The sequence below is a fragment of the Haliaeetus albicilla genome, chromosome 16 (assembly GCF_947461875.1).
Source record: "Haliaeetus albicilla chromosome 16, bHalAlb1.1, whole genome shotgun sequence".
In the NCBI taxonomy this organism is placed as follows: Eukaryota; Metazoa; Chordata; class Aves; order Accipitriformes; family Accipitridae; genus Haliaeetus; species Haliaeetus albicilla.
This window is the reverse complement of record NC_091498.1, coordinates 3,878,303-3,902,720: the sequence shown is the minus strand read 5'-3', so window position 1 is coordinate 3,902,720 and position 24,418 is coordinate 3,878,303. Positions and strand designations below refer to the sequence as shown.

The following is a 24,418-nucleotide window of genomic DNA, read 5'->3' as shown; positions in this document are numbered from 1 at the left end:
AAACATCTAAATGGGACTCTGCTGTACAGGCACCCAAAACACCATAAAAACCTTCTCAGTCCCTCCTTCAGCCCAGCAATTCCCAGGGTTGTTCTGCTGAAATTCCTAACTTCTTCAGCACTATTTTTCTGATAATTTGCTTATGGAAACCCATAAACTCTCTCAACTGTTCACTCAATTGCACAAGCACACGATACCATTAGAAAACGTACATATCAAACTTGGGCCAATATGGAATACAGTTAAAAAACCACATGTGAATGGCACTGCATTGTTTTTATTTTAAGTGTCTTTACACAATGGAAGATGTTGGAATGCAAATTGTTATACATTTTACACAAGATACATTGACAACATTACTTGCTTCATTTGCCTTATAAAACTGTTTCTGAAGGTCTTCCACTTATTCCTACTCACAGCAACTTCTACAATGGGGTAGAAATTAAACAATTAACAAAATATAAACACCACAGAAAATCCAAAATGGACTTCTGGAATTTTAAAAATACACAAGCCTGATGGACAACACAAAGGGGGGGGGTTGTGGTGGTTTTTTTTTTTTTTTATTTAAATAACATGGAACAGTGAGACAGAGAAGTCAAGACTTTTGAGTGATTTTAATACCTGAAGAGATACAGAAATATCATGCCTGTGGAGGCAAGATGAACAAAACCCATCGTTCTACCTTTTTAATATACACTACTCCTGCCTCTGGAACAAGGACCTGCCTGCAGGATCCCATTTTGCAACTTGAAGCTGGTGGCAGGAAGGGATCACGAGCTGGCACAATACGGAGTTGAAAACTACCATGCCCATGCAAATTCATGATCATTACTTTTTCTCTCTGCCATCAATCAAGTGAAAACACTTTTGAAAATTCAATAAGCACATCATGGAGAATTGAAACACACAAAAATGAATTTGAAAAAGGCCAATTTCTGAATGACTTCTATGTATGAACATCAGTGGCCTGGTTTGTTCACAAATAATTTTATTCTTTTAAATAGAAAAAAGAAGAATCTGTCTAGACTAAAAAAGGTTGGTTATAAAATAGCATAAAAGCATAGGAGCATGTGTCATTATACCGAGGCCTATTTTCCTCTTACTAAAACACACTTAACACAAGATCACAAAATTAAAAATCTCTATTTTAAAAGAGGCATCCTGGTCTCAAAAGTAGCAGATGCTCTATCAGACAGACAGGATGCCACACAGAAAAAGTCTGAATGAAAAACAGCAAACAAGGGCTGAGACTGCATAAAAACTGGCTAAGCCAGGCAACTGATTGTCTTAAAAAAATATGAAACAGACTGGAGAAGTTTAGGAGCACAAGTTAAAAATTAACCCTAGATGCTTTATCTCCTAACATAACTTAGTTATAACGTAACAGTCACTGAATTTATTTGTAAATGGAGGCCATCTCTAGGACTGCAGAGGAACAAATGTTACCACATTTTCAAAGAGGATCAGAGACAGCACATTCAATAGCTGAATCCGTATTTCACTCTACAGATTGTAATTCACTCCTAATTAGACGTCAGTGCAAACCATTGTACCTGTCAGTGTACCATCACAGATAGTAGCAGCAGCAGTGTTGGTGACAGACTCGGAGTCTGTCTTCTCCGTGGTCTGTGGTTCTTCCTCCTGTATTCTTCTCTGTGTAGTTAGCAAAACTACTTGAATTTAGTTCCATACGTGTATTTGTGCCTCATGTCAAATTAAAAATACATAGTTGGCATTTCTGAGAAAAGCAAAGACTAATCTTCACCCCAGGAGATTACTAGCTGGGAAGGAATTTTAGCATAAAAAGAGTACGTTTCACTTGCATTTAACACTATATTAACTGGAAGCTGTTGTACCAGTACAGATCAGCTTTTAATTGCTATACAATGAACTTTCTTGAATCCAATCATGACAGTAAGATATTATTTCAGCACTTGGTACATCACACTGTACAATATAAAGAAAAGGGCAACATCTTAAAAAAACAAAAAAACAAACCAAAAACCAACCAAAACCACCACAACCAGACTTCCTATTTTTCACTATTTCAAGTCAGGTGGATTTGCTACACTTGGGGGACTAGGCCCTAAAATTAAAGTGCTTTTCAGAGCATTGGCATCCAAAATCTTGAACATGAGAGACAACTACAAGTAAAATCTGTTGTCGCTATACATAACATATAGCAGCAGTACAGACATCAACACATGTACTCAGTTAAGTGTCTGATTCTTGATACTATCTTGAGCACCACACAATTTAACAGTGCATAGTACCCCCTACTGCCAGTGTACAATCAAATGCTTTAGATTCATTGAGGATTGTTGCAGGTGGTTCTGGGCGCCTTGTCTGCATGATCTTCTGTTTGGGATTTTTTATTTCATCTTCCTCTTCTGTCTCACTTTCACAGACATGGACGACTACACTAGGAGTTGATTCTGTTCCTGCATGAAGCTCGTACTTTTCCCCTGAAGAGCAGCAAACAAAAATCATGCTAAGAACACCCCCAAGGAAAAGCATTAAGTCACTTTATCTCAAAAACTCCTTACTATCTGCAGTAACACAACCAAATATTGATTTATTCCCATCTCATCTCTAATTTGCTCAACTTCCACGCTTCACCAGACCTGTTAAATGTTTTAAGATAGTCCCTGTATCTGTTACACTGTACCTTGAATAAAACCAATCTTTTAATTCATATTTAAAGGAAGGGACGGAGGGATGTAAAAAACTATCATGAAACACTGAAGACATCAGAATACAAGCAGCTGTAAAGAGAACTAGGCCTTAAGCCTAGTTCCTAAGACTCGTTTCTAAGACTATTCTTATCAGACATATAACTAATGATTAGAGATTGCTTTAGATGTGATTAACAGAATGCAGGTGCTTAGAAAACAATATGCGTAAGCTGCTTATTTGTCCTATGTGTAGCCCCCACCATGGCTGGCTAAAAACCCAGTCAAGCTGTATCAACAGAAGAAGAATGTAATCATACATCTTAGACCTGAGACATGGGAGTAAGTTATTAACTTTAGAACAAGATAAATTAATAGAACAGCCTCAGTGATTTTCAGAAATTCAAAGGTGATCTTTGATGTGTAAGAAGATAAGTGATTGTGGTGACCCAAGACCTTTTGCCTACGACCACTAACTTCAGAAGAACCGGGACACAAGAATTAACGAGATAAATTGGTGAATGATAATGACATAGGAACCGAGATCAACTGGAAAATTACAAAGACTTTGGGCTGGGATAATGGGTGGTAAAAGGTATATAAGACTGAGAAATTTTTCGAAGTTTGCCATTCACTGCGGTGGTGGCCCCACTCTGCATTGTTAATAAAGCAAACCTAGAGAAACCCATGACTGAAAATCCTTTAACAGAATTGGCACCCCACATGGGACTCTAGGACACAAGAGAGAAAGAGAGCAACTGGATATTTCTCTGGACAAAGCCGTTACCAACACTCAATTGCCGGCAGAAATAATCAGGTGAGTTCACCTAAGAGACTTGGGCATGGGTAATTCCAGATAAAATCATCCTGGGAAACTCTTGTGTTCAAATTTGCAAAAAAAATATTAAGAAAGATGGGGTCAGCACCCAGCGTTGAAAGAGGGACGCCCCTTGCTGAGGTTTTAGAAAACTGGAAAAAAGATACCCTTGGCACAGGTATTGCAAAAAAGGAAATTGATAATATTGTGCCAAGAGGAATGGCCATTCCTGACGAGAAACAGAGGAGGAGGGCCAATGGATGAGTGGCCTCCTAAGGGAACATTTAAACCCCATAAGCAGAAGTTTTTGAGAATGATTTTGGAAGACTCTGGAAGTCAAGATCTTGATTATTGGTATATTTGGTATAACTGGGCACAACAAAGGAGGAAAATTCCCTGTTGAAAATGAGAAAAGTTTACTTCCCTTGGCCCCTGAGGCTGAGAAAACTGAGCTTTTCTCAAAGGGTGCTGACATGCACCCCAAACCCAAGAGCAGGACTGGGTGCACCTGCTGAAGTTCCTGTGGTAACTGCAGTAATGAGGCATGAACCTTGAAAACAAGGTGATTTAGTAGCTTGGCAGTTGAAGATGCCTCGGCTGCATGATGACGCTGAAAAATGTGCTCAATTGTTATCAAGAATTGTCACTGATTATACCCCTAGTTGGAATGATATGAGGACGCTGCTGCGAGAATTATTTCAGGCAGAGGAAAGAGAAAAGATTTTTCAAAAGGATAGAGAAATTGCTCAGAAAGGTCAGGGGTGAAACCCATGGCCTGAACAAGATCCAGAACGGAATCTCACAACCACAGAAGGAACTAGTGCTCACCAAGCTGCCATTCAACAATTAATAGAAGCAGTTCGCCAAGCTGGTGAGAGAGTAACTAATTGGACAAAGGTTTTAGAATGTAGGCAGAGACCTGATGAACATCCGAGTGATTACTGGGGACGACTGAAGGCAACTTTATTGAAATATGGGGGCATGACCCGTGACAATTTCCAGGAGCCTTTAGCTATCAGTGTTTTTGTACATCAATCTGCTCCAGACATAAGTAAATATTTTAAGAAACATATGCCATGTTGGCAGGGTGAGACATTAGCTAAAATTCTAAGTATTGCTGCCTTTGTTTTTGATGGAAGAGCTGAAGAAAGACAAAAACAGGAAGAAGATAAATTAAAAACCAGAAGAAAGCAAGAGCGGAAAGAGAAGGAGAGAGAAATTAGACTGTTAGCTGCAGCAATTACTCAGAATTTTAACCCACGAATAAGAGGTCAGGGATTTTCTCGGGGGAGATTTAGGGGAAGAGGGGGGGCAAAACAGAGTTCCCTCTGCTTCCCAACATGCTAACTCTTTAGAGTGTTTTTATTGTAGAAATTTAGGACATATGCAAAGACAGTGTCCACTGAGACCTGTTGCAACCTGAGGAAGACTTCCACCTGCCCGACCCCCATGACCTCATTCGCAGTAAAGAACGGTACTCCTCTTCTCTGGAAACTAAAAGAGCAATGGAACCTGTTGGAATCAAGGTAGATGAGCGCGGTCAGATTTCTGCAAAGGTAAACAGTATTCTTGTTACTTTCCTAGTAGATACGGGAGCGACGTTGTCTTTGTTAAATTTTGAAATCCCTCAGATGTCAAATGAAGCTGTGATAATACGGGGGGTGGTGGGGGAAGAGATAAAATATTTGTCTACTCCTCTACCAGTAATTTTGAATGAAAAATCAGTCTGGGGAAGATTTGTAATTTCTCCAGACTCTCCTGTTTCTCTTCTGGGACAAGACCTCTTGCAGGAATTTGGCACATTTATCTCTTTGGTGCCTACAGGGATCCGATTAATTGTAATGGGTTCTGAAGTAATCCAACTTAAAGAACAAAACCATAGTGATTTAAAAATACCACCCGAATTAGCTGGAGTTCCCAGAGAACTCCGGAGTACATCAGGAGATGAAGTAGTATTATTAAAATCTGCTGAACCAGTTGTGATAAAAACAAAGGAGGGACTCCTCCCTCAGTTCGGCAATATCCAATTATAAATGAAGCCATTTTTTAGAAAAGGGGATTTTGAAAGAATGCCATAGTCCCTATAATACCCCAATTTTGCCAGTGAGTAGACATAGGACAGATAAGGATGGAGATCCTGAATACAGACGTGTTCAAGATTTACAAGCAGTGAATAAGCATGTAATTGCTCCACACCCTGTGGTGCCAGATCCTAGTTTGATTTTAACCCAGATTCCAGTCTGGGCACAGTATTTTACAGTGCTTAACCTTACCGGAGCTTTCTTTAATATTCCAATTGCTGAAGAAAGCCAGCCAATTTTTGCCTTTATTTGGCAAGGGAAACAACTTACTTGGACCAGGCTGCCACAAGATTTTACCAGCTCACCAACAATTTTTTCTCAGATTTTGAAGAAAGATTTATTTGGAAAAAACTATATCTTGTGAATCAATCTTGGTGCAATATGTTGATGATTTATTATTGGCAAGTAAAACTGAGAATGATTGTATTCGAGATACTGAATATCTGTGTATCCAACTTGTTAAAAAGGGACACTGTGCATCTCCATCTAAATTGCATTTTTGCAAACAGCAAGTAAAATATTTGGTATTTATATTAAAGCCCAGAAGGTGTGAAGTAGACCCTGAAAGAGTTCAAGCAATTCAAGAAATACCTAGACCAGTGACATAAAACCAGTTGAGAGGATTTTTAGGACAGGTGATTTTGCCGTCCTTGGATCCCGGGATTCAGTGAAATAGCTAATTGGATCCAGTGACTAAAGGAACTCCTTTTTGTGTCAGAGCAATAGCAGCTGCAGCTGAAATGGTTGAGAAAACCAGAACAATTGTTTTAGGTCATCCACTAATTGTTTGTGTACCCCATGAGGTAGAAATTTTGTTAAAGCAGTATGTGGAGAAAGCTTTGTCTCCACAATGGGCACACAGATGTGAAATAATTCTTTTATTGACTGATAATTTGAAACTGGAAAGGTGCAATACTTTAAACCCTGCGACTTTAATGCCTTTACCCTTTGATGGAGAAAAAGATAACCACAATTGTGTTTATCTCGTAAGTGAAACCAGCAAGCTGCGAGATGACCTGAGAGATCAACCTTTAGATAACCCTGATTTAAACCTCTTCATGGATGGCTCATCTTACTATGAAAAAGGTTGAAGATATACCGGTTTCGCAGTCAACACAGAAACACAGGTACTGTTGGCCAGATCTTTGCCTGCACCTTTAGGTGCACAAGGAGCAGAAATAGTTACTCTAACTGAAGCTGCTAAATATGCGATTGGAGTAAGATTTAACATTTATACAGACTCTAAATATGCCTTTGGTGTATGTCATGCTACGGGGACTTTATGGAAAGAAAGGGTTTTTCTGACTTCAGCAGGAACAACTGTTGCCCATGGACAACAGATCAAAGACCTCTTAGAGGCAATCCAATTGCTCTCTGAAATATCTGTGAGCTATAAAGGCACATACACAGAGACAAGACATGATCGCGAAGGGAAATTCTCTAGCTGACCAAGCCGGTAGAGCAGCAGCACGACAGGTCATATCCGTTACGTCTCTGTTACAACATGAAATAACATTTGAGCTCCCAGACATGAATAAGCTGTATAAAGACCTCTCTGAAGAAGAAAGACAACAATAGACTCGGCTGGGAGCCCACCGGCGAGAAGGGCAGTGGACTCTGAATAACAAACCTCTCCTTCCAAAAAGGTATTTATTACCGATAATGTGGTGGCACCATGAGAGGACCCACGGGGGACCGGAGAGCCTAGCGCTCCGAATCCAGAGACTGGGCAGTCCTGGGAATTTATGCAGCAGCAAACAGAATTTGTGAAGGATGTAAGCTTTGCAGACAATATGCTTCAGCGCGAATTAAACCTCCCGGTGGGAAAAGACCTCCAGCCACCTTTCCTTTTCAAAAAACTCCAAACTGATTATGCAGACATGCCAAAAACAATGGGGTACTCTTACATATTAGTGATGTTGATCAACTATCAGGATGGGTGGAAGCTTTCCCAACTAGGAAAAATGATTCCAAGGCAGTAGTAAAAGCCTTATTGAAAGAAATCATTCCAAGGTATGGGGTTCCTGAAGTAATCAATTCAGATCGAGGGAGTCAATTCACAGCTGCTATCCTGATATAGATTTATAATTCTTTAGGGATTTTTAATAAATTTCATACTCCAGATCATCCCGAATCATCTGGTTAAGTAGAATGAATGAATATGACATTGAAGGAGAAGTTAGTAAAGGTTCGTAAACAGACTGGTTTGAAATGGCCTGAGGCCTTAAATTTGGGTTTGTGGGATATTAGGAATACTCCAAGGCAACCAATTGGAGTTTCTCCAGCTGAGATCCTTTTTGGGAGAATACTTGCTGTTCCAGGTACATATGTGCCAGCAAAGACTAGCCTCTTGGATGGACATGAACAGGTAACACAATACCTTTTGTATCTGCAAAATTATTTTTTCCAAATGTGTAACCATCCCTATTGGTATCAGGGAATAAGCCCTGAAATCCAAGTTCATGATACACAGCCAGGGGACAAAGTTTATATAAAGAATTTCAAAAGAAAAACCAGATTTGAACCAAAATGGGAAGGACCTTATACTGCTAACTTCTTTTTATGCCATGAAGGTATCTGGGAAAGAAACTTGGATCCATCATTCACATGCCCGCAAAGAATCTGAAGAATAATAGACAATTGTAAAGTATTATTCCTTTTTGTACTTGTTTGTATTCTACCCTGGAGTGACACCTTGTGGACAAAATTTGCATTGCGCTATCGAGATGCCCATACCAATAGAACTGTTAATACATACAGTGATCGTTCTTCTCAGCTTTCGGGCCAAATTACACACCTATGCGCAAAGCCTGCACAGGTCATTTTTTTTGGCTAGTTACCCAAAGACCAGACAGAGAGACCCTATTTATCCACTTCTTAATTCTCTCGAATTCTGTGCAAACGTTAGAAGTAGATTTGACGATCCGTGGGATACTTGGTCGAACAGTCATGGCTTTTCTAAACAGTGGTGGGGATATGGCATTCCGAGAACTTATCCTGTATATCATATTCATGTTCAAGAACCAACATGGGGAATTGCAATATGGTGCTTTGACCATCAAATGTGGAGAATTTATGGTAAGGGAAACTGGTGCTGTCATCAATTCTACCTATCAAGCAATTGTTTTACTTTCAAATTTAGGATTGTAATAATCAAATGGAGACCTAATCTTGAGCGGAATTTTTGGCACCGTCACATGAATTATCCTCATTCTTATTACAACATGTCATCTCTGAATGTGTTAAAACAATTTGTATGGAAACCTAGGGATGTTAACCAAGTAGAAACTGCCTGGACCAACAATATGCATGTGTCATTGATGAAATCTTTTACTAATAATCTAAATTTAAGTGAATGTTGGATTTGTGTTGCTCTACCAAAGACAGTGAATCAAGGATTTCACTTAGTAGGAATACCGATTCCTAAAAGTGCAAATTAGAAAAAATACTGGTTTAATACTACTTTTTCCGAATCTTATGAAGAACAAATTTGGGAAATAAGACTATCAAATTCAGGAGATTATCCACAAGTCCACTGTGTACAAAGATGTTATCCCCCAAGTGTCGATAATCAACATTTATGCAAAAATCATTCATTTGTAGGAAATTGGACTCAATGTCAAAACACAACTTCTATCAACTCAGGATTGCGTTTAAGCTGGCGAGCACCTGAGGACTTAGGCATTTTTTGGTTATGTAGGAGCAAAGCTTAAAAAGCTTTGCCTCCAGACTGGGGAGGTATTTGTACCCTAGGAGTAATGTCTACAGATTTGGAAATTCACCCAAAAGCTGTCTCAAGTGCAACATGGCATAGAACCTTTCTAATTCAAACCCAAGAAACTCTAAATCCTTTCACTGAAAGACCAACAGGATTCCATTCATTTGCTAGGTGGTTAATTCCAGCTTTAGGAGTAAGCAAATTGGAAAAAGCAGTCTTAAATGTCTCTGGAGAAATTGAAAAATTAGCAAATTCAACTGCTCATGGACTTTTCACTCTCCAGAAAGAGGTAACTGAAGTTTAAAAAATGACTATCCAAAACTGAATGGCTTTAGACATGATTCTGGCTTCACAAGGTGGAGTTCGTACTGTCCTAAATACAGTTGCTGTATGTATACTGATCGATCGGGAGAATTAATAACAGATGTCCAGAAAATTTGGGAGGTTAGTGCCACAATGCAACAAATTCAAAGAGGTGACGCATCCTGGGGATTTTCTGACACATTCTCTTGGTTAACATCTTGGTTTCCCAATTTGACTACTTAGGTGAAATAACTAATTGTAACAGTCTTTGTTGTTATAATCACAGTAGTATGTGTGATTGTTTTGTTCCAATGCTGTGTAAGTTGTAGCTCTAGGCTAATACAGAAGATAGAAAGAGAAATGTGGAGTTATCAATAGGATTACAGGAATGCGATGAAAAACAAAAGGAGGGAATTGTAAAGGGAACTAGGCCTTAGGCCTCATTGTTTCTAAGACTATTCATATCAGACATATAACTAATGATTAGAGATTGCTTTAGATGTGATTAACAGAATGCAGGTGCTTAGAAAACAATATGCGTAAGCTGCTTATTTGTCCTATGTGTAGCCCCCACCATGGCTGGCTAAAAACCCAGTCAAGCTGTATCAACAGAAGAAGAATGTAATCATACATCTTAGACCTGAGACATGGGAGTAAGTTATTAACTTTAGAACAAGATAAATTAATAGAATAGCCTCAGTGATTTTCAGAAATTCAAAGGTGATCTTTGATGTGTAAGAAGATAAGTGATTGTGGTGACCCAAGACCTTTTGCCTACGACCACTAACTTCAGAAGAACCGGGACACAAGAATTAACGAGATAAATTGGTGAATGATAATGACATAGGAACCGAGATCAACTGGAAAATTACAAAGACTTTGGGCTGGGATAATGGGTGGTAAAAGGTATATAAGACTGAGAAATTTTTCGAAGTTTGCCATTCACTGCGGTGGTGGCCCCACTCTGCATTGTTAATAAAGCAAACCTAGAGAAACCCATGACTGAAAATCCTTTAACAGCAGCATAAAAATTTTTAAGTGGCACCATTTATGCTGTACATTTACATGACATTTGTAAATGAAAAGCTACAAAAGCATTTGAAAACATTAAGCCTCCTGATTCCCTGCTTTTCACAGAAAGCAAACAGCATGTTTCCTAGGAAGGCTCATAAAGAAGTCTGATGATTAAACACAAGAAGTACATATTAGCATCCTTAATAACTGGAGCTGTCCATCTGCCAGAGACTGAACTTCTCATTCCTCTTGTTTGTTACTTAATATTGACACTATAACAAAATTCAATAAATGGATGTGAGGGAGCTAGTACCACACAGTCCAGTTCTGTGCTATACTTTCAATTAACGGATTAAGTAAAAAAAGTGATGGATCATTTTATTCAAGTAAGAAACATCACATAAGAGAGACTCTGTTTCTTCACACAGAAAGAAAGGTAAGTAGATAAATTCCCTCGTTAACTATTTTTGAAGTTAAGTAACACAACAAAAGCAGGTAAATATTCCTACCTGGTCCCAACTTGGAGACAGCACAAAGCAAGTCATAGTTTATCAGGGGAGTTGCATCTTCACTCTGTTTCCATCCAACTGGTGGAGATGCAGGTGGTGATATCAGGAACTGTTTAACAGGTTGTGGAGGAAGGAGGTAGGACTTGTCACCTATTTCACTGGATACCTGCACCTGCAGACAAAAGCCAGGAGATACAGAATAAGATGACAAATATTAATTCTCTTTTTATTTAGTCTCCTTCCCCAATAATGTATGTCCATGCTGTGTGTTAGCAATGCTTACTTTAGCCTAGCTTTAAAAATAAAAGTAGTACAGCTTTTGTCAGTGCTCTTGGTACGACACCTCGGAGAAATGCTGCAGTTAAGAAACTGGCCTATGTAAGCGTTGACAATGTAGCTGTATATGACACATACTAAGCTGCTAATCCAACAAGAAGAATATGTCTGTAAAGCACCTATTATAAAGAGACCTTTGGATCCACATATTTTCTTTCAGCACATTTCTGTTTATGTATGGGGGAAGATGGTTTGTGTCACCACGCAGCAACTAATTACAACGCTGTAAGCTCAAGCTGAAAAGCAAAACTGTACCCTGAAGCATGAATTTCTCAATGAGTGAAAGTAATACATCTCAGCGTAGAGGAATGAGGTTGAAGGTAACTTCAGATATTTATCACAAATGAAACTCACAGGCAAATGTGGAATAAAGAAGAAACAGGGACACACGTACAACATCTTAGTGTTCCATAATACCTGTGCAAAGTACAGCTTCAGCTTTTTGCCGTTGAAGTCAGTTTCATGCAGTTCTATCCGTGCTCTTGCTGCTGCCTCTGGATTACTGAAGTTTATCCTTACTCTTCTAAAGCTTTTAAACAACTGGAATGTAACTTGATTATCGTAGACTGTGAAAAGTGCTTCAAATCTTTCCTGGAGATGAAGTACAAAGATTCTCCAAACACAAAATGAACATTTTCACTCAATGAAAACACATCTTCCTTTCACTTTCCTTTCCCAAATCTCATTAATTTCCTTAATCTCCTAAACCTGCACACTCCATACTTCCCTCAGTTACCCCCACTTGCAAATCCGCATTCAGTGTAGCACTGCTTTGTCTCACTATTTAAACTGGAATTCCAAGAGCGAATTGATGTGAACGAGCCTCTCAAACTCTTAATACACAAACTGCCACCTAGCGACAGTTACTCAAAGGTGCCGATGTCAACAAAAATACTGGTACTTGCACATGACTTTCACCCAAGCGTCTCCAGAAGTACTATGCAAATCAGTTAATTTTTATATTAGATAAACTAAAGTACTGAATGCTTAAGGAAAATCTCAAAATTCTCAGGATGAATTAATAAGACTACTTTGGAAGAGACAAAAATCTATTATTACTAAACAACACTTGTTCACAAAAATAAAAAATTGAAAAAAATCATGTTTTATTGACTATGGAATCTTATAATCAAGTTCTTTAAGAAATAATAACTGCATTGTTGTGAAACTCAATCTGTTTTAATTTACTAGTTCTGTGATCTACAACAGACCTAATTTGCAGATATTTCTTTTTTTTTTTCCCTAGCTTAAATACACTAGGGAAAAAAAAAATTTCATTCACTGTAAAAAGTCAGATTAAAACCAACAGATGAGAAGTATGCAAACAATCTCTTTTCAATTTATTTATTATGTTCTGATAATACTCCGTTATTCAGAGATCTACATAAGCAAATAAAAGTAATATTTTTTCATTAAGAACTCTTCCCAATGACAATAGTTAATTTGCTTGATTCCGATAGACACCAATCTCTTTACAAAAATCCTGTTGATGCCTTCATTCCTCTAAAAATAATTACAGGATGAGGTGCTTTCATTTTAAATAGGGCTGAAGAAATTCTTCAGATGATGCCCGTGTTAGTTTTAACAAAAATATGATTTTACTGCACAATTCTCTCCAATCTGTACAACGTCAAGGTCTTTATTAAATCAGAAAACCTGTTCCTTCTGCACACTGGCCAAATTTTGTACTTGACAAACACAAAACTGCAATCTAGTGGATCAAACCTGCAACTGAAAATAATGAAGACAGTGTTCCAATCATGATGTTACCCTCAAAAAGGTATTTGAGAAAGAAACAATAAATACTTTTACTCTGAATTTTTCAACTTCTGCTGTTTGAACTAAACTTGAAAAAACACTTTTAGATGCTATGTACAAGAAAAAATTATTTAAAAATGTATGCCAACTTAGACATCTTACAGTTTTTCTGTAAACATACCATGTATTTAACCTACAACACTTAAACAAAAGTGGAAACTGATGGCACTAAATTCAACAACAGTCAATTGAACAGGACCTGTTAATGTTTAAATGTTGTTTTAACAAATCAACAGTAAAACCAGAAATATAGCTAGAAAATTTCAAACAAATGGATGAAAGAACTAGGGCAAAACCAGAACCTGAGCAAAATGCTTCATAAGAATTAAATATATAGATTTCAAATCAATAGTGTCTTTTTAGCCTTTTCTCCTCACCAGAATATTAATCATCACTTACTTATGTGAAGTTTCACAAATGAAAATGCATAGCATAAAATATTTATGCCTACATACAGAACCAGGCAATCTATTTTTTACAGATGTGACTACTACAAAATCAGGGAAGAGGAAGACTGATTTTGATAGTCTGCTCTCAAGTGCTGCGAGCTTTCCTAGCGTTAGCAAATGAACTAAAAGAACATTGGGTAGCAAAACTGTAAGTGCCACCAGAAAAAACACGCCACCCCCTAAAAAAATAAACCCTAAAACCACCACAAATTTTCAAATTGCTTTCTGTTTGTGCACAGACAGCACAATTTCCATTTGTTTCATGAACTGTTTGCTGTGCATTCAGCCTTTAAAACAAGATGTAGGTAGAAGTAAATCAAGCCACTGAAACGTGTGTGCAGGGGCTGACTAAGCTGAATTTCATAAAACAGATGAAAGCCGTATAATATGTCAAAGCACCTCTATTCTTTCAAGCACTAGGAAAAAGTCTGCATAGTAAGCTTTCGATTTATAGATATAATGTATAATTCTGACCTATTCTAAACTAATGTCTTGGCTATGACAATCAGCTTAGATTAGCTTGCTGATAGTACAATCAGTACACTTTAAAAACTACATTTGAAGTGAAAACTTTTAAATTTGTGATTAAATTTACAAGTGGTTTAATGTGGCACCTAATTATCCCAGTATCATTAGAGAAAAAGCTAGCACATCTCCCTTGATACACCTTGTATGCACAGACACACTGTGGGAATACTTTCACGGAAAAAAGCAAATGTGCATTAAAATGACAGATCCCATGTAGACACATGCAAAACAATTTAGCAAGGCAACATTTCCAGTGCACACTTTCTATACTGGACACACAATGAATTATGGGGCACTGCTATTCCTGTAGCATGAGCGTTAAACTAGTCCAGTGCATTATTTAATGTTCCATTGATTAACTGATGCTTTACTACCTTCTTCCAAGGGCAGTAACCACTGAAACAAATGGACTGCTGCCCACTTACAAGTCTTTTGAACTAGAAGCTGATCTAGTAGAAGCAGTAACAATTTAAACTAGTCATCGGTGAGTTAAAAATTTATCTAGAAAAGGAGATGTCATCTTGCTTTTTTTTTTTAATTAGATGACATATGATTTACATACTCTTATGCACTGCCCATTTTGTCTTCCAGTAAAAACAGCATTAATATACAAGGCTAGAAATTAACCCTTCTACTGACATACATAGGCTAGCAAAAACACTCTTTGAAAAAAAGTATTTGACACCAGGCATGTAAATAATGGCTAGTGCACTATATCTCATTCTCTCTATAAAACACGGGAAAGAAAAAATAAAGCATTGCATCTGAAAATAAGCCACCGAAGACTCAACAGCCTTTTCTGGCATCTGTGTTTCGTACCCATAGGAATACAATTACAACAAACTATAAGAACAGCAGCTCTCATTATGTAATATCCTCCTCCCTACCCAAAAGGGGATCTGTAAGCTGCTTTACAAACTGTTTATGTGACACCATGTGCATGTTCTCAACTGATCACTGTTCCTTTTATTTTGAATGTACTATGTCCATTTGTTAGGAGCACTGGCTTAGGAATTCAGCTCACAGCAAATATTTGAAAGATTGACTTATATTTAAGTACACTATTTAGCACCTCTGAGGCAGAGAGCAGCATTTCCTATCTGACACCACACCTTTCCCTCAGATGTTGAAAACTTTCAGCAAAACTGTAGGCTTCATCGGTACTTTTGTAAACTGAAACTGAAGAAGTTGCAGACCAAAACTTTCATATAAGCCCCTCCTATCTTCCCTCACTCATGTAATGTACATAATTTTCCCTGATGCTCTTGGAAGCAAAGGGAAAGTACAGATTTGACTGAATATAAATGTTAGCAGGCCAGAGAAGATTTAGATTATTGTAAGGTCTTTATAAGCCACTTTCAAGGTGTTCAAGTCGGAACATACATCCTGCAAATTTATAATGCTCTTTTAACAGAATTCTTGCCTTGAAATAAAACATTTAAATCTGCTTTCAGATTTTATTTAAATCTGCCCTTGGATGTGGTACATTGGATAAAGACAAAAAAGAAAAAAAATCGGAATAGCTTTTCATGGGAGAAGCACTCTGTACCTACTAACAATGTCAAATGCCAGAAAAGTGTAGTATTATCTGCTCTTTGGTAACTGTACTCATTCTGATCTGAGCTCACCAGGTTGTTTTTTTCCCTCCAATTATAATATGCAGTAACACACTGAAAATTCAGACAAAACTGTTCAATAGCTGTATCTATACTTACAATACTATGCCCCAAATATATCTCTCTCCACCTTACCTTTTCTTCCTGTACCTCAAACACCGCTTCATGAACACTGCAAGCAAAGAGTGAGGTAGGCAAGTCACTTAAATCCATCATCTCTTCCAAATCATCTTCATTTTCTCCAAAAATCATCTGTTCTTCCTCTTCTTGGTCACTGCTGTAGAGGTCTGACTGGCTGTCACTCCAGGACTTCATAGTATCTCTGAGCATCGTTCACCCAAGCAACTCTTCTTTACGTTCCAGTTTCTAATAGGGGTCTGCCATTCCAAAAAACAAAACCAAAAGAGAATATGAAGATACCACATCTTCTTTGCTTTGACTGTTCTTTAAGGCAAACAATTTGACAAAAAAGAATAGAAATCAACATGAAACTTGTTCTCTCATCCACAAAACAGAACCACTGTATCCCACTTCTGTAAATGAGATAAAGACTCCGCTGTTCAATCTATGAAAAGGAAGATAAAGTCACTCAGTCAAGTAAATGAAATTTCTCCTCCCTTTACTCTGGCAGAAATCAAGAACTACAATATTGTTCTAGAAGCTTTTCTCCATGACACACTTTTCAGTTAATAGCAATTTCTTATTAAATAACTTAAAAGCACTTCCCAAGCAATCAGAGTAGTCTTCTGATATTTGAAGAAATATCTTTATTTCATCAATGGGAACACATGTATAGAGCAAAATTAAATCATCTGTCCAAAGCCTCTCCAAGCCAGTGGCAGATACAGGAACAAAATCTAAGATCTCCTAATGTAAGGAGATTTCCTTCCCCTAAGCACTGGAGCATGCCTTTCCCATAGGTAAGAGAGTATCTATAGCCTTGAGTAAACACATCAAGGAAGAAAAAAAAAATGCTAACAAGCAAGAGATTTTAGGTAAACTGGTTTTTACACAATAAAAAAGATTTTAATGAAGCATACCTTTTGCCACTTATTGCTGTAAAAATCATGAGAAAGTTATCACACTACTGTATATTCTAATGTAAATGATAGAAAACATGTAACTGCACTACATCTAGATTTGGAGGGGGTGTTAATTTGTGACAACGCTACAAAGGTAAGTAAATATATTATGCATCATTGGCAATGATCTCATTTGAATATTTGCTTAACTAGTTTATTCTTTTGAAGCAGTCACTGAGAAATGCCATCAACCAAAATCAATATGCATTAAAAAATGCATTAAAAAATCCACAATAAATCCACGCTTACTGATGGGAAAAGGTTTAAGACAAGTTTTCTAATTAACACCACCCAAACACTCTCAACACTGTGTACTTCAGGAGAAAAAGCATGTGAAAATGAGAAAAAAAGATTTAGTACCTATTTAAAGTATTTACAAACTGCTTAGAGACACACACACACAAGGTGTGATGCTAACTTAAATGAGTTAAATCAATGCAACCTCGCCACAGACACATAAAAGCTGTCTGAAGCAATGTGTGCACATGCACACCTAACTGCAGCAGTTCACGGTCACACCTTTAGTCAAACCATTACAAAGTCATGCATAGACCTGGCTAAATTTTCCCAGCACAGCAAATTTCAAAATTTTCACAGGACATGTTCCTCAGCATCACAGAAAGAAGGATGTAAATGCAAGAAAACATGTAGCTGGTGGAAACCTCATTTTTTTGTGCTTGCTGATTCATGCAAAAAGGAAAGAGAAAAGGAAAATACGCCAACACAGTAAAAACAAAAGCCACCATCTGGCTTGGCAGCACAGAGTCAAAGAGAGTTCTGGGCTAATCAATTCAACATGCAACAGGACACAGGCACCTACAATCAAGCCAAGCTACATGTGGACAGAATTGAGAGCAACATGCTAGCATTATCTTAGTTTTGGTTCTAACTCCCCAAGCACTCCTGTCAGAGAAGAGTACGGATCACAATAGGAAATGCCTAACCTACACACGACTGCTCCAAAACCCTGGTTTTCTGAAAAATCAAAGAATGAGGAGACTTGCAAACAAGGCAAGAGAGCACAACTGGCACAGAAAGAGGAGAGTTTGGAAATGCTGGCATGTAAATTCAAAGACTTAATGGTGAATAAGACAGGAAGTAAGGTAACAGATCAACACAAAACTTGGTCAAGTTGGCCACGCTCTGAAGAGCTTAAAAAAGTTCAGGCTGTCTGAGCCTCATAAGCTACAAAATGAAGTGAAAGCAGCAGACTGGAGGGAGACAAACGCATCAAGAAAATAAGATTAATGGAGTGCACAATTACTGTGACTTACACTGAGCCTGTGGTAGTATTCCTCTCTTCATTCTGTTAGTACTGTGGAATCAGACATCACAATTAAAATGAGAGAGAATTTAATCCATAGATTATCAACTGAATCCATTACTCCTCCTTTAAAGTTGTTATTATCTACTATGTCATTTAAGGAGCTGCAATCTGTAGATTACTAACACCAAACACCACAGTGACCACAGACATGTTCCTCCATTTGGTACGTTAGCACAGAGGAACAGCAATTCAGAAAGAAAGGAGCAAAGAGATGGACAAAATGAAGGCAGATTGGGGTTTTTATTTATACAAATAAGATGCCTGAACCCTGTATTTCTGGCTAATATTCTGTACAATGAGACTTTGTATAGGCTCCTTGAATAGAAACAATCTTTTATGCACCAATGAGACAAGTATGCAAATATATCTGCTTGAAAATAAAATAAAACTGATAGTGTTAAAAAGAGCAATACAAGACACTTTCTAAAACACCAACTTAAAGACATATCAATGCATTGTGGGGAAAGAAATAATCCCAGTTTTTCCTTCTTTTGCCAAATTTGGTTAAAGTAATTAATAGAATTAAAATTAAGTTCAAAGTTCCGGCATAAGAAGGTTCTAAAACTCTGAAAACTGTTATTCTGTATTTTGAAAAAAGACATCCATGCTATTTCCATGTCTGTTTGGAATAACAGAATAGGGCAATTTCGTAAATGAAAAGGTGACAACATACAAAAGTCAGAGCAGTGAAAGGCAAGAATGGTAGCCAGGTAAATAATACAATTAAGGAACGGTCTTTGCCAAATCAACTCAGGAATTGGAGACGGATCAATAACAAACAACTGAAACGTTTGCAAACAAATGCCAGGAGCTCAGGTATCACAGAATACCGCACACACTGTAAGAGAGGATAGGAAGAAAAAAAGAAAGGGAAAAAAAGCCAACAAAAAAGCCACAAGATGTAGCTTCTTTTACGACTTAATTTATAAATGATTCAAGTAACCTACGAAGTAGACAGAGATAAAGTGAGGCTGCAAGGTCACTATGATTTTCACCATGCATGAACTGGTCAACAGACATAAGCGAAACCGCCTAGCTAGCATCTTAACGTTAAGGAAATTAAACTTGCAGTTCCTACATCTCTAGTCTTCTGTGTCCTGATTCATATCCTCCAGTTCTACGTGAAACAGGCAATCAACAACTACCATTCTCTACCTGTGTATTCCCACCTTCAAAATGCACACAGATTAAAACAAACTACAAAGACAGGAGTGCTCAGAGACAAGAGCTGAGATGACAGCCCGGGTGAGCCTGCACTGTAGGTCTGTCTTCCGTTTACCACAAAAGATCTTCCCTGTACACCTTTCACAGCGTAAATACCCTTGATATTAAGAAAATACTGCTTTTTGCTCAACAGCAATTTGTGGTATTATCAAACACAGAAAATTCTGCATAGGCATGGATTATTGGACAGAAGAGATGCTCTTCAGGTTTGTAAAGAAGTTTAAGAATCCTGATGGAAAACACACAAACCTGTCTAGGCACACTATATCCAGCTCTGCATGCAGCAAACAGCCTCACTGGTTTCAACTTTCATTATATTTGAATTCGTTATGTTGTAACATTTAAATACATCAACAAAAGGTTTTACCGGAAGCTATTTTCTGCTCTGTAAAAAGGCAGCGGGTCTCAAATGATGTGTGCAAACAATCCTGGAGAGCTGGGGCAGTTTAAACACCCCCGTTGCCATGAAGTAGATTATATTTTCTTTCTCAACTAGTAACAAAAATTGAATTACCAGAAATCATCATGTTCCTTTAGAGAAAAAGAGTAGAACCTTGTACAATATTAAGCTGCAGAAGACAATGCAGTTATTCCCTTGAATTCCTGCAAACAGTCTGCAAGGGAAGTGATTTAATAGAAGCAATCTTAGTCAAAGTTAAGGAAACATTTCAGGAACAAGATCAACAGTTCTGTATAATTTACAGTACGGCATTTCTTGCTAGTACAAAAATGAAATCTGAAAAGCTTCTGTAGAGAGCACTGAACTATAAAAGCTACTTCAATTATAATCTGTTTTTTAAAAATTAAGAATGCATCACCATTCTATTTTTTTTTAATCATAAACCTACATGGTTCATTTTATTTTTTTCACAGATTACTTGTTTTTCCTGATTTCACCTAAATTAGTATCAAAACACCATGGCTACCGAGCAACACAAGAATATGTAAGAGCTTCCCTGAAATAAGGATGAGACAGTAAAGACTGATGTATGAATGTTAATTAAGAAGTACTGTTGGAAACAGTGCTGTGAGAAGTGATATTTTAACAGACTAGGTAGAATTGTTTTATTGTGCAATTATCAGAAAGCAACAAAATCAGAAGAAATACTTCATGCTCGATAGGTACACCGATGTGGTTATCAGTACAACAGCCAAACTGCTCTGCTTCAGTTTTCCCTATGCAAAAAGGGAATGACTTCACTTACCTCCCTTGAATGTCAAGAAGTACCTATTTGTAAGACAGTCTGATATACATGAAAATATACAAATGCTAGTTATTTACTACAATCAGCTAATTCTTACCGCAATAAACAATTCAAAATTATAAGCAAATTCACTGTGCAGACAACTGACAATACTCGTTAGCAAGCTATTTGATCACTCGCTCCCTCTTAGATTTTAGATTAAATGGCCTTACACAGCAGGACCAAAGGGATCCCAAGAACTAAAGCCACTTGGATAAGACCTTTTACTAAGTCCTTTGTTCTTCTGAGAATTTATACCTGCTTATCGTTTAAATATCAGGTGACAGGTACCTCGGAAACAAAAGCAAACTCTTCAACTTCATACAAAGCTTAAGATCTTCCGAAATTTAAGCAAACTGTGGAAATGCAGCTTCTGCCATTGATAGCTTTAGTTCTTCATCAGAGCATCGGTGCAGACAGCACTGGTGTTTTTACCTTTGCATCGTCTGGACCCGCTCTTCAGGCACTGCTGAAATACAGGCAGCTCATTTACATTATTACATCCTTCGCGAACGCCCTGAATACTCACAAGGACTAAAAACGCCATGGCAATTTCTACATCAACAGTCAGATCTGCTCGGAGGAGTTTATCGATAAACTCGGGCTCAAGCCTGCAAACCCGCAGAGGACGGGGCTACCCAGGGGAGCAGCCCCGGGCAAGTCACCGGGCTGGGGGATCAACACCCAAGTTCAGAGTTAATACGGCAAGTGATAAACGCGAGGGGGGAGGCAGAAGACCTCCGTGGGATTATTCTCTTTAAAAAAAAAAAAGAAAAACCACAACCAACCCAAACCCTCTCTATCTGCCCTAAGGAGCAACGGGTAAAGGAGAAAACAACTTCCCCGCCGCCGCGGAGGGCGCAGGCGGCAGCGGCACGGCGGGACGGGGGGGCTCGGCCAGGCCTCACCGCGCCCTCACCGACCCGCCCGGGCGGTGCTCGGCGCTGCTCAGCGAACCGTCGCCGGACCGGGCCACCTCACCTCAGGACGGGACTACCTCAGGGAAGGGACGGCCGAGGGGACGGAGGAGCAACAGATGGCCGGCGGCGGGGCGCTGGGAGAAGGCGGGGGACGCTCACCCGTCTTCCTCGGCGGGGATCCCCTCAGCAGCGGCGGAGAAGGGGCGCCGCGCAGAGAGGAGGAGGGGGGGGGGAGGGGGGGGGAGCGGCGGCCGCGGGAGCGCGCACTCGCCGCCGGTCGCCGTGCGGGAGTGAGCGGCTGCGGGAGGGGAGCGGCGGGAACGCGCCTGCGTGCGCGCCCCCTCGCCTCCGCATCGCCTCAGGGAGCTGGGGGGGGGGGGTCGGTGACCCGGATGGAGGTGGGGGGCGACTCTGCGCATGCGCCAGCCGCAGCCCCTCACGGAGGGGTGGCGGGCGGTTGGGGGGGGGTGGCCAGCTCCTCAGCCGCCGGGGTGTGAGGGGCTGTGTGGGACACCCCCCCCCGCTCGCCCGCCTTCGCCTGTGCTCCGCGGGTTTTGTGGCGGGTTTTAGGCGTGTTCCGGGCCCCGTGGGGTCTCCAAGGCAAAAGGCACGAAGCGTTTTGGGGAAAAGAACGGTGGTTTTACGCGTATCGATCCTTGAGGCGATGGGCTTCCACCGTCTGCTTGGCCTGGAGGAAAAGCTTTCCAGGGTTCTCTGTGGGAATGACCGAGCTCAGAGAGATGAGAATTGATTCAAAAGCTGCAAATTGCTCTAGGAACTGCCTTTGGAGAAGCAGTCGGCGGCTGAGTTGCTGGCAGGAGGGAGGTCTCTTCCATGTTTTTAATTAACAGCCTTGAAACGCTGTTCGAGAGCTGACAGGAGCACCTTGGGGTGCCCCGGCAGGACGTGTGAGTGACCTTGAAGGCTAAAGCTGGAGAAGAGGACACGGGACTGACTCTCGGAGCACAGCACCTGTGCTGTGGTGCTTTGTGTTGGGCAGATTGCTGCCGTGAAAGACCCACGTACGCTCCTAGATGGCGGCCAAAGTTAATCGGTTTTACTTTGCGGTTAGCCTCAGCTGGCAGACACGCTCGGGCAGTTGCCAGATGGGAACAGTGACAGTTTATGTCCCTCGTCTCTCGGAGTAAATCATAGCTTAATCCAGCAATGAGATGATTTGAGATAGTGGTCATCTGAACTGTAAGATAAATGAATGCTTGTACATCTACATCTAAAGAAAGCATAAACCAACATCCTTTTTTTGGTTGTACTTGGTTTTCCACACAAAGCACGCAGAACTATTGAATTTCACTAACACAAATATTTTGCTTTGTCCTCACTTGAAAAGCCTAAAGACAGTTAGGATTTTTGACATAAATACTGAAATTTCTGTGGTTTAAGTGCTTTCTTCTAAAGTTCAGGTACAGAAAAAAGAAAGTAAGGCTAAACTGGTCGTCTTTACCAGGGCTGTAATTTGTCCACAGTGCAGACATTTCCCTCGTAAGAAAACAGGGCATAGCAGAATTCACTTTTAGAAACGTAAGATCAGTCTTACCTGTCTAGGTAAGGGATTCTGCAATTTAAATGCAGTGCAAATTTAGGTGGTAATGGGAGCCTTTCCTTGCTGCAATCACATGCTTTATTAATCGAATACCATGTTCTTCCTCCCTAGTCAGCAATCTATTTTGTTTTAATACCACAAGCTCCCAACATTTGTGTCCATTTCAGGGGCATTTTTAATACTCTGTCTTTTCTAGTAACACCTCTTTTGTAGCATGCATTTTTGTAATGCTCCTGCTATCTGGCTTGATTGCCACCTCTTTATATTAGCGCTTAACACCGTTGTCTCATATAACACACTACCCCTTAAGTGATATATGTTAACAAAGTATTACCACATTTATCAGAAACTCTGGGGCTTAGGTATGCTGCTTCTGCAAGCATTCAAGAAAGTGCTAGCCTGTGTTTTAATACTTGTGTCCAGGGACTTGCTATGAAGTGCAGCTTTAACACCAAAGTGGATAAGGCTGCTCTTGTTTTTTTTTCCATTTGTGGTTTGGGACCCCAAGAGATACATTTAATTAAGAGTATCCTGAGGGTTATCTTCTGCTTATCCCCCTGGACTAAAACCCATATGGTGAGTGTTAATTAGGTTGGCAAGCATTCGATTAAGCTACATTGCCAGTATTCTAAATTTATGACCGTCTGTATCTCTTAATGGCATTGTTAGGAAATGCCCTTAAGCTGTCTACTCCTGCAATCAAAGACACGATATCCTGTATCTGAAGGATGGCATCTCCTACAGCGTAGCGTTCCCAACTAGTATTAGAGGTCTTCGCTGTCTCAGAGAAGCATGCAGTTGTCTCAATTTCAGTATTGAGTTGGCAGGCATGCAAAATCATGAGTCAGGCCACCAATAATATAATGCTTTTGGTTTCGTGATTTGGCTCATATTGTGTATGTCCCCCACTCCTTTAGGCTATATTTGGATCACATTTTCAAGCTCTTCTCCGAAATAACAAATGCTAAGATTTTTTTTTTTAAAGCCCTGTAAAGCTAAGATTTGAAAGTAAACGATATGATTCCTAAAGCTGATGCCAAATACTTGGAGACTCAGGTAAAATGGCGAGCATTGGTAATGCTGCAGCCCCAAACATAAGTTGTAGCAATCTGCATTTCATTTACAAGTATCCTGTTAAAAAAGACAGTTCTTTGAATGCATATAGTACTTACAGTAGTAAACTAAATTCTGTCTTA

General features: G+C 39.3%; 1 protein-coding gene across 10 annotated transcripts; it reads right to left on the bottom strand.

Annotated features, from left to right (window-relative positions):
- Positions 1-257: 257 nt before the first annotated feature.
- On the bottom strand, positions 258-22,003 carry RCAN3 (RCAN family member 3). 10 transcript variants are annotated; one of them, XM_069803123.1, is made up of 7 exons: positions 21,821-22,003; positions 21,000-21,210; positions 18,221-18,261; positions 16,000-16,241; positions 11,871-12,044; positions 11,118-11,289; positions 258-2,468 (listed from the first exon to the last, which is right to left on the bottom strand). In XM_069803123.1, exons 4-7 carry the CDS (start codon positions 16,192-16,194, stop codon positions 2,260-2,262), a joined length of 750 nt encoding a protein of 249 aa, XP_069659224.1. In that variant the 5' UTR covers positions 16,195-16,241; positions 18,221-18,261; positions 21,000-21,210; positions 21,821-22,003; the 3' UTR covers positions 258-2,259. The 10 variants fall into 10 exon arrangements, with proteins under 10 accessions (XP_069659224.1, XP_069659225.1, XP_069659226.1 ...); XM_069803124.1 differs by having other exon boundaries at positions 21,000-21,207; XM_069803125.1 differs by lacking the exon at positions 21,000-21,210 and having other exon boundaries at positions 21,723-22,003.
- Positions 22,004-24,418: the final 2,415 nt, after the last annotated feature.